This window comes from Nipponia nippon, unplaced genomic scaffold, assembly GCF_047370975.1.
Source record: "Nipponia nippon isolate SJK-2023a ecotype South Korea unplaced genomic scaffold, ASM4737097v1 scaffold_7, whole genome shotgun sequence".
Classification (NCBI taxonomy): domain Eukaryota; kingdom Metazoa; phylum Chordata; class Aves; order Pelecaniformes; family Threskiornithidae; genus Nipponia; species Nipponia nippon.
Genome location: NW_028262391.1, coordinates 49,550,843 through 49,569,363, shown reverse-complemented (window position 1 = coordinate 49,569,363; position 18,521 = coordinate 49,550,843). Strand labels below are relative to the sequence as shown.

Here is an 18,521-nt window from a genome sequence, read left to right as displayed (position 1 = left end):
TAGCACGGTACACTATATAAGATATCTGCTAATGACAAAAACTAGAAGAAATTATAATTAATATTTCTCAAGCCTCTCATGGATATAACTGTTTCAGATTAAGGTTTTCTGGCTCCATACCACCGTCTCCAATATTTTACCCACGTGCTTTCCCACTCAGAAGCCTTCAGTCCCAACCAGACTGTTTTATGATCCTCTACATTTTAGTGCTGGACTTCAGGAGAGATCGAAGCAGAACGTTTACCAGCCCTTGCTCCTGCTGCCAGCAGCCTAACAAGTTTAGACAAAATGTTTTGAATATGGTAGAAATGCTCTCAGAGAAAAAAATGTCCTTATGATGTAACTTCAAAAGGATCAGGATTACAGTTAATGCATCTGCCCTCGCAAACTTTTAGTCACACACCTGAACAGTGAGTTTTGCCAGCAGCTACCGAGACCTGTTCTATCCTCTAAAGAAAAATTACAAGCAAAGGCCCTCAAAACAAAAAGATCCATCATGTGAGTCTAAACATATGGTGTTTAACATGAACTGATATAAACAAGTTATCTGTTTGAAAAATCTTAAACTAAAGTCACATCTCTTGTTAATGAGCTACTAGAAAATAAAAAATAAATCAAGACATTCACATAAATATAGTCTCATTTTAAGGAATATGTCTAATTAAGAAATAATTAGTAATGACCTGAGTAAACCAGGAAAAATACAGCAAGACTTCTATCATTTACGTGTTAACAAAATGATGCCAAGTAAAATTTCCATAATATTAGAAGTCTCTTCACACAATGCTCTCTAAATATTTATTACTGTAGTCCCCTGAAATGCAGCTGTATTTTTTCAAAGTGGATTGGTATATGAATTAGTCTCTTATTGTTTGATTGGTAAATGTTATCAGTCAGAACTATAGTCACAAAACATGCATTTTCTTACATTTTATTTCTTGTAAACACTACAGAGTTTACCTGTGATGTAAGAGGAAAATGGATTCTATTTATACTCATGCAGCATCAGTCAATTTGTTAACTTAGGTCTGGCTGCAGGGGCAAATTATGCTGCTAGCTACATCCACGGCACACTACTCAAGAATAGTTAATTGCCATTAATGTGGTAACAGAGAGACAGCTGAAATACGGGGGGGGGAGACAACCCACAAACAGTTCTAATTTTACTTCTACGGATCAAAATATAAAATTTTACTATCACCCACCCACAACTGGTCATCTGCCTCATCTGTGGGCCTGAGAAACAGATGAATCTTACAGTGGACTTCAAATATAGCAGTCAGAAAGCTTTGAAGATGACACTGGTAAGCAGATCCTGGACCTCAATCACTTTTTTTTTGTTTGTTTGTTTCTTTTTACAGTGCACAGTAATTTTTGTGTTATTTCAGTAATGGAGAGTTCACAGTCCAGTTTGGCATTTTTCCTCAAAATCTCTTACAGACATAGAAAAAATACATAACAACAAACATGCCATAGTAGCGGCCCTGTGAAACAACTGCATCATATTAGGGCTCCTAAACCTCAGTTCAAGAAAGAGCAGATGCAGAAAGATTGGATTTTAGAGATAACTTAACTGCACATTCAATTGGGCCATGATATTCAAATGATGAGATTTGTTGTAGCCTAATTCCCTCTAACAATGTTAGAGAAACATGCACAATGGAACAGAATCCACAAACTGAATCATTGAAGCATGCTTATTTCTTAATTTTATACAAATTCTTTTCACACCTTTTGCAAAAATATCGTGCCACTCCACATTAATTAAAACTTACCTCTGCATAAAAATTACAAACCTGTTTAGTGTTTTTGCCACAAGCACATGCATACACAGCTTTAATATTATAACCCATTATCCTGCAATAATTTTACAGAGATCAAGTATTAAAACCACAGTTCTGAAGTCACAGAATTAATTATTGTATGAGGTGTTCTATTATACAGCTCGCTTTTTGAAGCTGACCACTTTTGAGCAGACCACAATTCCAGTGTTGACAGAATTAAGCATTAGAATTATTTTTATTAAACTAAATGCTAGGAATTTCCAGCAAACATATACTTCTTAAATTAATATGCATAATTTGACAGAAGAGATACACAGTCTAAAAAGCATTAAAATGGAAACAAAGCTCATTTTTCCACCAAAATTTCTTAGCATGACATATTAACTACCTAGGCTCTTTTACCAAAATTGAAGAAAAGATAGGGTCATGTAGGAAGTTATCCAAAGTCAAGGGTTTCCAGAACACAGGTTTCTAAAGGGATTTACTTATGAACACAGCAGATTGGAATGGATAAAGCAGTACAGCTTTTGCAAAGACAGTGGAACGGTTCTATACAACAACAAAACAAATTTATGCTTAGATGATGGTTACGCATACCCCTAGCAACGCTATTTATAAAGAGCATAAAACAGGTCAGTATGTCTGAATAAGGAAATGCAGAGAGGGTAGGAAAAGTGTAAGTGAATGACATAAAACATCAAAAAAGACAGGGAGAGTAGAAAGCTTATGGGATGAAGTTAAAAGTGCAAGGGGAAAAAAGATGCAAGAAGGTGGAAAATGAAAAGAAGATTGCAGGAGAGGATAAGATAGGTAATATGATTTTCTTCAGGTACATAAAGAACAAGAGGTCAGAAAGGAGACAGCAGGTCCTCTAGCTGCAGACAGGAAATTATTGACAAAAAAAAATATGATTAATTCATTGCCTTAGTTCTAAAAAAAAAACAACAAAACCAACAACAAAAAAACAAACCAAAACAAACAAAAAACCCTGAAATAGTTATTACAGACCATACCTCAGTTTTCATTTAAAAAAAAAAAAAAAAAAAAAAAGCAGCTATAGATTGTTATAGACCCACATTTCCAAGATGAAGAAATAGCCATGGAAATCAAGGTCTTTCCAGTAGTTAGAGCATTAAAATTCTGAATTTTTACCAAAGACAGACTTCATTCTTTATTGGGAGGAACAAGAGATATGGAGATTTGAGCAACCAAACTTCAAAAATTTTTGTATTATATTCTGAATGTTACTAATGGACTAGGAAAAGCTTAGAGCAGTGTGGCAAAATAACAAGTAAGGCCAGACCTTCAAGACTTTGACTTGAGCCGCAGGAAAGGTACTCTATTTCAAAACACACACTGCAACGTTTTTACATGCTTAGCAAAGGACCAAGAAGTTCAGAACTTGTGCACTTTTTCCAGAAAAAAACAAACTAAACCAAACAAAAAATATATACCTAATAAGAGATGAAATAGGACCCTCCTTGGCATTCATAAAGACAAGATTAACAGTTTCTAGTTAATCTATGGTTAGTTGGCAAAATGCCAATGTATCAAAACAGGTTCAAGAAAAGTTTTTGAGCAGAAAAAGATTTCCTAACCAAGTTGTGCGACTCACACCAACAAAAAAGAAAAGATGTTACCACCTTTCCTCTAAAATTCTAAGCTGCACCTTTGCATACGTGACTGTCATCAGGCACATCTGAGCACACAGCAAACAAAAAATGTGACAAATTGTACAGAACTGGGAAACACAAAGTACCAGGTAGTACAGACCTAAGCTGTAGGAGCTCACCTAGTCTTTCCCTCCGCTCCATTCAGACCTGACCTGCCCTTGTTAGAGAGGCATAACACATCAGCAGTCGCTGTGAAACCGCTGTCGTGTCCATCACTGCATAAGGCTGGGAACAATTACCAATGTTTGCAAGGCAAGACTGCTTCCTTTTGCTGTAGGAAAACATAAGGTCTGGGGAAAGGGCAAAGCATCTTCCTAGGTATTTATTGCTGTACCTAGAACAGTGAACCTTCAGCAAGGTATTTCAAGGGTTGCTGTAATACAAATAGTCAAGGAAAAAAACCAAAGAAACTGATCATGCTAAAGACTAAAGTATCATGATGACATTTAAATGCCTTAAAATGCAATTAATATGTAATAGCAAAAGTAGTTTCACAGACTATTAACATAATATGACAAAAATGTTATTAGTCTCCTCTTGTTTTACTGAACACATCATTATTCTTTCCAGGAGTGGTGTTCTATTAGAAAATAATAATAATAATAAAAACCAAACAAACAAAACAACCATGAAACCAAATTTTGTATCATTTGTTACTGTCTCAGTAAACTCCAATTTTTCTTCATTTCTTACTGCTGTGCATTTCCACCTCCCACTCTTCAATGAGAAAATACTAATTTTGCCTGGTGTTTGGAGTTTGGGTTATTCTTAGCATGGAAATCCAAACCCACTACCTTGTCTTGACAGCTATAGGTTATAAACAAACCTTTGCTGATTTTTCCTTTTAATGAAACTTCTCTCTGTTCCTCCTACAAATGACACAACAGTGCTGTTGAACAGCAGGAATGTCAAAGCCATGCAAGCAGTTAGATCTAAGAATAAACCATATGCCCTCCAACAAAACTAACTGTTGACTTTTGTATGCTTTCCACATAAATGATATGAGGATGCTAGTGGCTTCTGAAATGAATCACAGTACCCTGCTGATATCTCATAACATTAAGATCTACAGTATGTATTGAATAGACTATTTACAGTAAAAATGAACAAGACATGGTAAATTAGAAAGTTTTATATAAAATAGATATCTTGTTCCCCCAAGACAAAATGGGAGAATATACATAAAAATAAAATGAATTTTAACTTCATTTCCTGTCATGTTTTCCTTTTATCCCATAAGCCAACCTTGGGAGAAAGAGAGATATTTCAAGTGGCTGGAAATCCCATTTATATCCCAGCTATGCAAGCAATTATTTAAATCATACTTTTAAGAAATGTGAATCTATGTAAAATTTATATGCTCAAATATTTGATTTACGCACACAGTTATGGTGACAACCTTGTTTTTGACCTTGGTAAACAATCAATGCCAAAAACTTCCCCATGAATTCAGGAGTCTGCCCATACAGATCTCGGCGAAGGATCCAGACCTTTGCCTCTGCTGGGTTTGTTCCTGTTGTTGCATTTCTGCTTCCAGGACTGATGAAATATCTGTTAATACTTAATCTTGCCATTTCATAATCTCAATGGAAAAGAAAATACTAAATAAATACTAATTATCTTTTAACAAACAGTACTTGTTTTTCTCCAATTTATGGCATCCTAAAAAAATGCCTTCTATGTCTAAATCCATTTGTTATAAAAGAATGAGAAGCAACAATTTTTTTGACAAATCCATCGCTCTTAGTTTTTAGATAAAAAGTGGGGGTTTTATGTTGACAGATTCATTACTTCACCCTTTCCCCACATGAGTAAAAGCAGTGCTAAGTCATGAACAATCATGTCACAAACAAAGTTCAGTACCAAGCCAGTATTGTTAGAACAAAGAACAAGTTTCTGTAAGATTCATAGAGTCTTCTCCATAGCATAATGCTGTTTTATGGACAGAATGCTTTACTGGAGGTTACAGACACCAACAGTCGCTTGCTAATGAGAGACAAAGAGACATACAGAGCCTCATACCAAGCACTTTAAATCCATTCAAGGCATCTCAGCCAGGCTACGCTGAGAAGTTGCACTGGAATAAAGGTGTTGCTGAGGGATAAGATTTGTGTAAGAGATGGAGCTCTCTGTCAGTAACAGAACTTCCGTGGTCACATGCATGCTACATCAACCTAACACAACATCAACAGTAGTGAAACTTTGCTGCTCCGAAACTTTTGGCGGCAGTGAAAGTTTCAGAGAGCAGTGTAATGACAGAGTAACGCGACCCCTGGAGCAGACTATCTGAACTTCCTGCATTTTTCATCTTCAAGACTTGTTGAAGTAGAAGGGATTCTGATATAAAAGTAGAGTTGATTTCCTCTTCCTATATGCAAATACCTATATTGGAATAATACCAGTATAACTGAGTTTCAACTGTGAATTGACCAATTTCTGATGCTAAGCCTGATGCTGTGCTAACATCGGTTTCTAGAAATTATAGTCTGTGACTATTATACAAACAGGAGTGCAACTGCTGAGACATAAGTCTCTGTGCTACATTAAGATTATTACACCTACCTCAGGATACGGAGCAGCCTGCAGTTCCTTCATGTGCAGCCGTGACAGAGGGAATTCAATGTTTTTTCAAGAGGCTGCCCAAAATGTATTATTTTTAGCATTCACAGTGATGAATTTTCTTCTTTTATATAGGCATTATCATCAGCTTGCTTACTCAAAAGTCCATGTAAGGATAGCTAAATTTCAAGTAATGCTGCCAGGCAACAACCTAATGGCACTTTCTCAGTCAGTGTTCATTTTTCTCTCTGTAGTTGAAATATGAAATTAATTCCAAACAGTCCTCTCTGAATTTACCTGGTGTCCCAACACCTGAACACATTGATGAATATATACGTAAACATATCAATATAAAGAAAAAAAACATATAAAATGCCTCAGGCACTCTCTACATATACATGTGTAACACAAGGTACAGAGGTCGTCTTCACTGCGAGAATTTTCAGCTGTATGTCTGTTGATCTAACTACAGTTCATTTATATAAATTTCTAGCTTATTAATAATCATATTCAATAGCTGCACAAGAACTAATTTTTTTTTTTCAGTGAAATTTTCTTTCTTTTCTCCTTGCTAAATAATCAGGATTCCTCCCTGAAAGTTTTTACTCTGCAATTATTCCAAGCTTTTTTGATGTAACAGATGCAGTTTGGGAATACCAGTATTTTAACAGGTTTTCTATGTGTATTACTGATCTTTTAATTAAATCAAGCACATTTTACCAAAATTTAGATCTCTACAAGACCAAACCCCTCTTCCCATGGAAGGCTGAGAGCCTTTTTTTTTGAGGACATTAGTGGGAGATGACTGAGTTCTGACATTCCCCATTCAACTGGTTTCAGCTCAAGACAGAGCAGCTCACTCACACTTCAGACGATTCTGCCAGTGCAGATAACCAAGATTAAAATACAGTTTAGATCAGTCTTGAAGTTAGAAGCAAGTTTGTGGTTTTCCTTCTCAAAGAGAAGTATGGTTCTATGTGCTGTCTATATATCTCCACACTCCATATTGTAGAGATTGAGTATCAGGGCATGATAAATCATTCTGAAAAGGATGTGGCTGCACTAAAATGGACTTACATAGAAGACAAATTCGTTCTTCTGTACAGGATAAATTACAGCTGTTCACTGCTAGGTTTTTTGCTACAGTAATACTTTCAGTATCTGCAAAAATGCATTCAAGTACTTAAAAATCTTTCTCAGAAAATACTCCTTGGCACCTGACCAAGCTAGTTTTCCTCATGATTGTGAAGCATTTCCAATATTTGTTCCATATTAAACACAGAAATAGAGTCCATTAGGAGTGCAGCATCACCTTAAAAGTTTGGCTTGGTCACAGAAACAAGTCTCACGTAACCTAAACTGAAGCAGTTCACACTAGAGATTTGGCTGCTGTTGATTGGTCTGAATTCTTTAGCCTGTTCTCAGTCTACTTGTTATCCAACATATAGAAACAATACTACATAGAGCGAATAGTCCTAATTTGCTTTTCAGTCTTGTTAACATGTTTTCTAAATATCTCAGTCTGTCACTACCAGTTGCAAGGCATCCTTTCACAGAAGTGTAATCTGTCATTATAAAAAAAGCTGAAAGCTGATTTCACACCTCTGCTTGTTAAGTATTTGCTAAAGCAAATAAAGCTCTTTACTTAAAAAATAATTAAAACTAACTCTTCATTAACAGTTCAAATTGCCTAGGTAAATTTGGTCACAGCTCTAATTTGCACAGTCTCACTGAATAGTTTTAGCAAACTGCTTCATTTCATGCTTGCAAAGGATCACTTTCTGATTATTTCTCTTCCATGCATACTTACACTTGGCAAGCAGTTATGAAAAAGTCCCTCAATGATGGCCACATCCTTTAAGATCTTGAGACCCACCTGAAAGTACCCCACTGACTGGTTGGCAATTTACCACTGATGCTTAAGAGGTTACAGAAATGGATTTTACTGCTGCAGGGATTACATACAGTGACAAGTGATGGGAAACAAGTTTATACTACTTCAGGCTTTGTCCCGTACCCAGGGAATGCCTAACCAAAATCTTATGCATTAACTGTAAAAAGTTAATGGAATATTGTTCCAATTTCTTCTGAGCCTACCTAACTTTGAGTAAAGAACAAAACATAATTCTTTAACTTCGCAATTTTTGTCACCTTGGTCATGGTAATCAATATATGCATTTCTTCCTGTTTTTACCTGCATGAAAGCATTCTGCCTATATAAACATGCATTATCTATGTAAACATGAGGTTTTGAAAATGAGCTCAATGTTTTTAGTTGAAAGATTACCCCATAACCACTGTTTTTCGGCCAGTATTCACTGACCCTCTAGTTGAACCTCTGTTTCCCAATTCACTAGTCTTTTATCAACACTTCGCACAACTAGACTTCCACATTCATTGGAATCTTTTAGTTCTGTTATTGCAGCTCTTTTTAGAAGCACTTGATTCTTTTGATTTTTTTTTTGCTAAAAGATGCAACTGAAATGTCACTAATATTTCTGCTCTGCTGGAATCAGAAAAGACTATGGATCTGAAGTGAACTCAGAATTCTGTAGATTATCGGCAATTTTTGGATGGTGTGTACCTCACTGATTTGGACTAGAAAATCCATCTTAAGTCTCCCTGCCAAGCTCCTTACCTGTTTTTACACATCTGCATTTTTCAATACTAAAAAAATAAATAAATAATTCGCCATTGTCTAAAATTTCCATCTAGTCGTATTTATTCAAATCTTGACAGAAGCCCAAAGACATTATTTTTGAGAGCATATTTGTACAACTGAACACCTTCTGCTCCCACTAAATAGGGGCTCTAGGCTACCCGCTTATCTCACCAACCCAGAAACAATTCAATAATATGCCCATATTCTGCTTAAGCCCCTTCTTCAGAGCATCATTTAGTAGTTTCATCAACAGGCTGTAGCAAGCCCCAAAATAAAGCCATTCGATGTAAATCCACTGGTTTAGTCTGATCCAGAGAATTCCTAATAGGAAGCTCTCTATCAGATCTCTTTAGAAGAAAAAAGGAATTACTACACACTTTTCTAGGACAGTCTGTCTTTGCTGGGCATAACAACATCCTTACATCCTCTTGCTCTTCTTCATAAACAGCTTTCACTTAAAACTGAAGCTGATTGGCATTCTCTGACCTTTAAGGAGGCACCCCCCAAAGTTACAGGGAAAACCACACCAGAAGCATCTGCCTTTTTCCATTGGCAAACACGATTTCATTAGCATAGTTCCATATACATGGGGGAAAAAAAAAAATTACTAATGGCTAATTTCAACGTAGTGGCTTTTGGACTTTTGCTGTCTCACCCAGCCTCCTCTGGCACAGTTTCATTTTCTCAATAGAAACCATCACACTTTCAATGTCCAGGTGATTAGGTCAGAATTACTACGGCAATTAATCACCCTGACAATATTTTGGTAGAATTTCACATACTTGTCCATTTTTGAACACTTTAACTGATTTAATAAAAAATAAAATCATAGATCAATTGGATAAACAAGTCTGTTTTGAGGGGGTGGAAGGGGTGGGTGTCATTAATGTAGCTGCCTTACATTCCTCTTGCCAGCTCGAGTTTCTTTTGCTAACAAACAGAATCTAAACTCATCTGAAAACACAACTGCCGTGCAACTGGTCTGCACCAAATAGACTGGCAGGCCCTGACCCTCAGACAGATTTTTTCACTCTAATTTAAAATATTATCTACCTTTTACTAAAAATAAAATATTTAAAAATAAACAGTTGAAGAGGGGATTAACTCAGACAATCAACAGTTGTCTGCGTAGAATTCAGTACTCTTGTAATTTAATCACGTTTCTCTTGTAACGAATATATGGAAAAACTGCCACAGGTTTTTCAGTATTCCTCCAGGAGAAAGAGGGCGGCAAAAAGCAGAATTTCAAACATTCAATGAAAGAAACGGCAACAAATTTTCATAATAAATATTCTTGACTAATTTAAAACATTTTGAGGTACACTGCAAAGTTCTATGAAATACTGTCATCACCAAAGCTCTATTTTGTGCCTTATTAACATTTTTTTATTTCTCATCCCTTGAGTATATACACACTAAGCATAGAAAAAAAAAAAAAATCGGTGCTCATACACAGCAGCCCTCTGCATAGCTGGAAGGATTCAAACAGATTTCATCTTTTTATCCTTGCCCCACCACTGATTATACACTTGATGGTATGATGGCTTGCAAAGAACTTATATTTTTTCATGGAGATCTATTCTTTCCTTGCTTGCCCCTTTGCTTTGAACTTTTTCTTTCAGGACATCAATACTGGGCAGGGGGGAGCTCAAACGAAAACAGAAAACAAAAACACTTTGAGAAATTTAAGGATCTTTCAGGTAATGCATCTTTTGGTGTACCAAGGAAATCAGGGAGAAAATCCTGCTGCCTTCCTGACACCAGGATGCATCTTTATTGGAAAACAATGGGCTGGATTCAAAGACAGACTGATTGAGTTGAGGGTTCTCCTGCAGAACTTTTCAACTACATTTTGCACAACAGGATGCCGGTGAGCATGCTGAGCAGAGTGCTATATAACAGGTTAGAAAGCACTACAGCCTATTAGGGTATACATTCACATTGCTCTGGGTAATCTACTACACTGCACTATTTGTATATAATTTTCATTGCTTCAAAAAGGCTCCTCTAGGGAAATGTTTTTGTCTTAATTTAAGCGTATACTTTGCCAGATCAGATAGGAGGGCCATTTGTGGTTTGATGCATCAGGTTGAAAAGACTACTATCATTTTCCAGTAAAAAAATATTCAAGGTTTATTCTGAACACATTAAGGTGGAAAGCCACTGATTAAATAAGAAACAGCTGGTAAATGAAGATGAGGAACAGTGTTAAAAAGAGAAACTGCAATGTTTTTCTTTTAAGAAGGACATCAGTAACTACCATAAATCATATAGCGAGTGGTTAACATACATTTCACTGTAGACCCACATGAGAAGTAGATGTTTAAGTGTTGAAAACCAACATATGGTAAATTTTAGCAGTGCTGTTTGAACAAATATGACTAGTCATCTAACTGGCAAACTCTTCCAGAGGAGGAGAGAAACAGCATTGAAAGTATGAGTATTGACTACTACACAGCAGAAGACAAAACAGAGAGGTCAGGGATGGCAGTCAGAACCGTCACCAGAGCCTGTACCCCACATGGGCTGGAGTACCGCACGCTCCCTGCTGCATGAGGACACGGAGGGCAGTCCCCCCTGCTGTGACAGAAGTGGCAACATGCAAATGTACTAAGCATTTTGCATTTTGAATTCTGCTGCTCATCTATATCGAAGCAGCCAGTCACAATTTATCTGACTGCACATTTCAAGAGCTAGATAGAAAACATGAATTGGCAGATCCTCCATTTATACTATGCATTTCAGGACACTGTGGTACAGGTGTTTTACAGATTTCAGAGCTCATTTGTTAGAATTTCAGCAGGGAGAAACATAGCATTTATTGACAAGGAAAGGAATCTTTAGTAAAATCTTTGTAGGAGATATACATCTGACAGAGATGTATCTGCTAACATTTTCATATTAACAGGATCTTCTTTATCTCTATTAAAAGATATCCATTTCTAAAAATGGAATTGAATAGTATATTCCATTGACAGCTTGGCAATACAGAAGCAGTATGACCATGTAGTACCTTAGGGGCAACTTCCTGAAAAGATCTCCTTTTGTCCAAACATAATTTTGCATTCACAAATCAAATGCACACACAATGTTCAGACAGTATTTCTACTAAAGACAAATAACAGAAATTACATGCAGAAAGCAGAGTAGAGTTTTGATTGCATGTAAAAATAAACACATTTACCATTTCCAAAGGACAAACAGTTCTTCTGGAAATTTTATAGGACAGTAGCCACAATTTAGTCTTCAATAACTGCAGCACTTTCAACTAACACACTTTGAAAAAGTATATATTATCAACATAGAGGCAGAGATCCTATTGGTATGAGTACTCACCTCATAATTGGCAATTGCTTCTCTATCAAGGGTTCGGGTCACGGAGACATCCCCACTGATCTCATTGATTCTAAAAATTCCTTTTGGGTCTTCATCTACTCCTTTACCAGAGAGTCGAAACTTTGCTCCCTCTGTCCCTTCACTGCTGATGACCTGCATGGCAGAAAACAAGAAGTTACAGGCCATGTTATAAAAACTTTTTAAATCATTCTAAAACCCCATAAGCTGTTTCGATCTTTTACTTAATGTCAAGGTATATTCCCTGCCAGTAATATATAATGATAAAATATGGTTCATGGTAATATATAACTATAAAATATGATTTCAGTCATTCAGAAAACACTGTGCAATTCTTGTGTTAAACCCTGGAAAAGCTACTCATGTCCTTAGTCAGTTCCTGTCTTATCTTTACTGTGTTCTATTTCACTACTTAAAGTTTCTATTATTCCATTGCTCCTGTATTCACTCTGTGTCTAGAATTTGACATTTTATTTAATTCTATTTTTTTTTCAGTTAAATTGATAAAACAGCTACAAACTTACAAAAAAAGAAAGAAAAAAGACATATTCCATTGAGTGGCATAAAGCATACTTATTTCACAACAACCCTTACAATACCAAATAGCCATCACACATTATTTTCCAATTAGTCACTCCTTTTTATTAGTCATTGTAAAGTCATTACAAAATAGATTACTTTCAGGTTGTTTGTCCGTCCCCACCCCACCCCCCCCCACTTCCCTTCTACACTCCTCCTTTCCCAGGATTTTAAACCAAGGGAAAAAACTCCTCATGAAAATATCTGGGTATCCTGCCCAGAACTCTGCTTAGTCACACAGTTGGAATTCCTCCACTTTCCAAATTTATATATGTATTTATATATATACACACATGTGTGTACGGAAACTCCTTGTTACTATCACTACCTTATTTCCCCATAAGAAAAAAAAAAAAAAATCCCTAAAAATCCAATTTCAAGGCTGTCTCACATTAGTGACAGTAGCATATGTAAACTTGCAGAGCTACACAATGTTTATTATAAGCTACATGCTTTGCAAATTTGTATTTGTACACCAGAATCTAGAAGGATTATAAATTAATCTTGCCCTTTAAGGCTGACAATCTTGCCAAACCATTCCTTCCCTCTGCTGTTTCATGTTCTTTTGTTTCTAGCAACTTTATATTGTTAATATTTCCACAGAAACATTAGGTGAAATATTTATATGCTGGTCTGAGTTACAGCTCAGGAAGAGGAAGGGAAAGAGCGGCCTTAGAAAGCTGGACCTGCTCCCATTTTAAGATAATAAATATGCGGGGTGTTTAACTACGTCCCTGAGGAAATACATGTTTGTTACTCTATTGCTGTGGGTTCAGCAACGCTGGTTTGCAGATTACTGGGCAGTCAGATTTTGACTAAACTCCATAATCATTATTCCTTTATTTTAACTGAGAAAAAATTGCCACAAGTTATGAAATAGGAAATCAGCATTTTCTGAGATAAAGTTTCAATTCTCAAACCCTTTGGGGAAGGGAGAAATTTCAAAGTAAAAACCTGTTTCACCTTTTTTTTCTTCCTCCTTCCAAGTCAGAAACACTAATGGATGAAGTTTTCTTCTCGTGTATTTTTGAGTATGTCATGCCAAAACACAGAGGCAGACAACACTGCAGGTGTCAAAAGGGCAAAGTAACTTTGTAACTTCAGGTTTTGTGATGAAATTGAAACTTCATCGTTCCTACTGAAGAGTTACCTGCTGTTCAACTCATTTTTTGACCAATCTCCGGTATTTTTTACATCAAGCCTAAAAATCTGTGTTTTTCTTAACATAAAGCTATGCTTACGATTTTGCAATGTCATGACCATTGCTCACTTTTGTAGGGAAAAGATGAACTGATCATCTTCTGCCTTGATTTCTGAGACTTATTACAAGACAGGTGCACCTTCCCATCCAATATAAGAACAGTGGTTTGAAAGGCCTGAAGTCAGGCACAGGCCAGCACAAAAATCTAATTCAGAGATGTCTACACAACAGCCATTTCCACCATAGCCATCAAACATTACCTAACTGTTTATGACAAATTTAAGATGTAGTATAGGCATGATGCCCCAGTCATAACAAGCCACAGAAAGCAAGCAAAAAAATCATGGGATGTACAAGGGAATTTATGAGAAAAATTCCAGATAATCACATGCAGATCTTTCTCCACACTAGATAGAAAGGAAGGAGTGTAATAATAATAATAACAGTAATAAGGGTCCCTGCAAACCTGACTGGAAGGAAAACTTACTCTCAACTCCAAATCTGGCAAAGACCTTAATTTTGAGTTTGATGCAAGACATCCCAATGCAGTACCTGAAAGATCTGTACTCCTTGGAGCTATGGTACATCCCATATCTCATCCCCACTTTAGCTGTAAACCGTTCTTCAGCACATAATGTATAGGAGCAACAGAGTTACCAGACAGCAGATTTTTTTCTAAATGTCTGGATGTGTCCATTCACCTTTTTTAAACCTTCAGGAAGCAGTCACATTCACGATGCAAGTATGTGCGGACTTTTCTCTCCTATCTATTCACCCATCTATATATCTAGTTATTGCACAGCGACTTATGCTTGATATAGTAATAAGAAGCCAAGGTTAGAGATGCTCCATGTACCACTGCAGCATTTGTTCAAGAGCAATGGTGGTCTCACAAAAAGTAATTTTTAGAAGTATGATTCTTTAAAATGTTTAATTAGCCACAAGAGGGAGCTACATACTCCCAGGAATGTAAGGAAGAACATGAACATCTCCTAATTAAGATGCTTATATAATGGCTGCATAGTTCAAAGAAAGTGCATTTCCCAGTTCACACTAAGCTCAGTACAATGAAAAGTTTAATAAAAATCAGGCTTAATTTGCCATATGGTTTGGTGCTTCAACAAGAGCAAGGAAGAAAGAACAGGAGGATTGTCTGACATCTCCTCTGGCAAGACTGCTATTCTGAATACTGTCATAAACACAGCACTGTTCACATGAAAATTTCCTAGCTTACAATGTATTTACACAACGATGCTTTCCCAATTCACTGGCTGACAAAAAACAAGGCCAGATTACTTCTGCTGGAATGTTTACTTTGGGATGTCATTTTTACATTTCTAAAATACATAAATGACTTTCCCACAGTTACTGCTACCTGAAGCCCAGACAGAAACACTTATTTCCATAATTTGTTCATGGCTTTAGGAACTTCAGTGCAGGTTCTAATATTGAAAATGTCTGCACCATATGACAGTGGCTATGTGTTGCAGATAAAGACTCTTCATTCTTAGGAAATGGTCCAGTTAAGGTAGCACAGACCCAAGCACCCACCTACTGAGAATACAGAGAAGGCAGGCATACTTTATCTGACCTCCCAATTTCTACCTATTTCATTTTCCTTTGTTCTGATCTCACAATTCAGAAGGGCCTTGACATTGCATGGGCAGATGGTATAGACAGAATAGATGCCAGCTGAGCATCCCACAATAATATAGACTCTTGAAGGCTATTTCCTCACCCAGGAGCCAAACAACAGTGTTAGACATTACTCACTACCCCACACCTGATAACACTTTCCCATGTCAAGGGTGCATCGGGGAATAAATGAATTGAAAACTGAAGTGATCCATGTTAGCCTTGTCAGGACCACATATCTAGCACCAAAGACAAACCAATTTTTTTTTTTTTTCTTTTCGAAAAGGCAGAGACTGTACGATTCTTCTCAACTAAAAGACACTTTCAAGAAAACAGAATGTTACTTAGCTGACAGGATCTGCTTTTTGCTGAACCATGGCCAAAACATATTTACCAAGTGCTATTTTTCAGCTGACATTATGTATCCCTTCCAGCTAAACTCATTTCAGCAATGTGATCCCCCTGTTGTTACGAGTTTATCGCAAAAGTAAATCAGAATGTTCTCAAGAGAAGAAGAGAAATAGAAGCACAAAAACCACAATACCCCCAGAGAGAGACTTTACAGTTCTGCAACCCCAGCAAATCTGTCCTTAATAGCACCATCCTCATTTACCAGTTTCATTCTTTAAGAAGTGTTTGCCTCATCCACTTCCATAATTTCCTAGTTCTTGACACCACCTGAATTAGAGAGGCATCATATTAGCTTCACTTTTTAATTAGACAACAAATCCAGCCCTCAGACAGGAATATTTGGTTCAAACCCTGGTGCTTTTCATTTCAGAGCGTTACATTGTCTCTCTCGTGTTTTTTACTTTGGGGTGGGTGGGTGAGTGTGTGTGTGTGTGTTTGGTTTTGTTGTTTCCTCCCTCCCCTAGCCTCCTAGAGAGCAAATTTAACCATGGAATATTTAGAGGTGAACTATTTTTCCCTTTAATCACTATGCTCCACAAGAGTAAACCAATGGTTTAGACCCATTGTTTAGATATCGGATAAATATTTGAACAGACACTTCCTGTCCTGCCATACTAAAAATCCCTCTTTACAGTCAGAGGCTCCATCTGCTCTGTACTGACTCAATCTTTCAAGCAAAACAAATGCAAAATATTCCCATCATTATTCAAAAGCACTAACCAACAGAAACTGCTTCATTACTATAAGTTAAACATACAAAAACTGTGGTAAGAAAGCAATTTATATAATTTGCTGAATTTAATAATTTATTAAATCTATTGGTTCTCAATACCTCTATCTTCATTAACTAAATACTAGATAAACTAGTTAAGTGTGGGAACCAAATTCTGCTCTTTGACAAAGGGAGACGGCCAAATCTGACCTTTGCTTTCTCTCTAAGACTTTCCTCAGAATTCATTCAAGATACGGGTGATAGCCAAGAATATCCAGGTGATTTATTCACATAAGCAATGGTACCAGAAATCATAAAGCTTCTCTAAGTGACTATGCCCTTTGTTCATGATAATTAGGGATAAAACCAACACACTATATATGACCGTATATATTTTAGGTAACACTTTTTTCTTGTTCGCAAACATAGTACGCTTTGCTGTTAGCTTCATTATAACTTCCTTTCATGATCACCAAACTTAAAAAATAATTATCAACCAAAACATATCAGGACAAATGCCCATTCAGTATGTTATTCAAAACACAAGCTAAGTTAATATAGGTAAGTATGAACAATATTTACAAAAGTAAACAACAAAAAAAACCCTCCAGCAATTAAAGATACTTATGCAATATAATAATGCAGGCAATATCACAGTCTTAAATTTCAAAACATTTCCATATCAGTTCTCAATCTCCAGCCTATGTATGAGGCAAGATTTTCAAAGCTGTATAAATCTCCTAGACCATGTGCTTTCACTGCAAAACTTAAACCAGCCAGTCAATCACTCAAATTCTCATATTTGTGCTTGCCCTGGAACAGCACTTCAGAAACCACAAGCACAGAATGAAAAGGGAAATGTGACCAGCAATAGGAATATGCAACACTGAGCCAACCTCCTATGACAGCCGAGGTAAAGGATCACAGTCAAAGTCAAGGTGAGGTGTTTGGTATCTGGGGGAACCAAAGCTGGGGAAAACGACATTTAGTACAGCAGATGTTGCTTCTGTGTCATCAAGTACAAATATTTCGCTTGATGCTATTGACAGTCCTAATAAGAATACACATATATATGTATTTCCCAGAGAAGGAAGAATGTATATAGACAACAGACTTGATTTAACTCAACAAAGAAAGCCGTAACTCGATTATTTTAAACTTTAAAAAAATCTATTTTCTATGTCAAATCCCCAAGACTCAGTTTTAACTGGGCAAAACAAAAATGACTGAAAAGTGTCTGAATTTCTCACTTTAACGTACACATTAAAAACTCAGTGGCCACTGGGCAAAACTACTATTACAAGATCAGTCATTACTTCTTACTTGCATTCTTTTGCATTGATTCTCTTAAGACTCTTATGAATTACAGAAAAAAGTTGCTCAAACAGGAACACATGTATTATTACAACAGTGCATCTGTAAACTGAAGATTTTTTAATAGCTGTATAAAATTTTTTAAGTATTGAGCACTGGGTGAACTAATACCTTGAATGTGGAAACTTTTATACCAACTGTCAGAGATGTAACATGGGAATAAAAAAAAATTAAGGCGATGAAATTAAATGAATTATGAAAATGAAAAATCATATACACCAATATTCTCAAGAGTTGTTTTTTTTAGCATCTTAACTATGAGCTTTGTTATGGAAAACATTTCAGGAAGTGTCAAATTTAGAAACAACATTGTGAGAATTAAAGCACATAGTTTTAGCATATTTTTGATGCACGTTTGCAAGACAGACTAGGGGCTGCAAATGGTACAAATGTTCCTTGCCTGAAGCAATCTAAACAAAACTGCATGAATACTCTTATCAGGTATCATATTCAGAACTTTATGTACATGAAGGGAACAGAACTCATATTGCTCGAAATGCAGATAGTATATTTAAGTATTTTGTTGGACTGGGGCTCTGTTTCCTATAGAAGTGACTATACCTACTATTATTTTGTT

The 18,521-nt window shown here is 36.3% G+C and overlaps 1 protein-coding gene across 3 annotated transcripts in view; it reads right to left on the bottom strand.

Annotated features, from left to right (window-relative positions):
* Positions 1-18,521, bottom strand: part of CDH13 (cadherin 13) — a 520,720-nt gene that overhangs the window by 264,085 nt on the left and 238,114 nt on the right. For all 3 annotated transcript variants that reach the window (XM_087740241.1, XM_009467298.2, XM_087740242.1), the window contains one exon: positions 12,015-12,167. In XM_087740241.1, the coding sequence (XP_087596367.1) occupies positions 12,015-12,167 (153 nt within the window). The remainder of the gene's footprint in view (positions 1-12,014; positions 12,168-18,521) is intronic.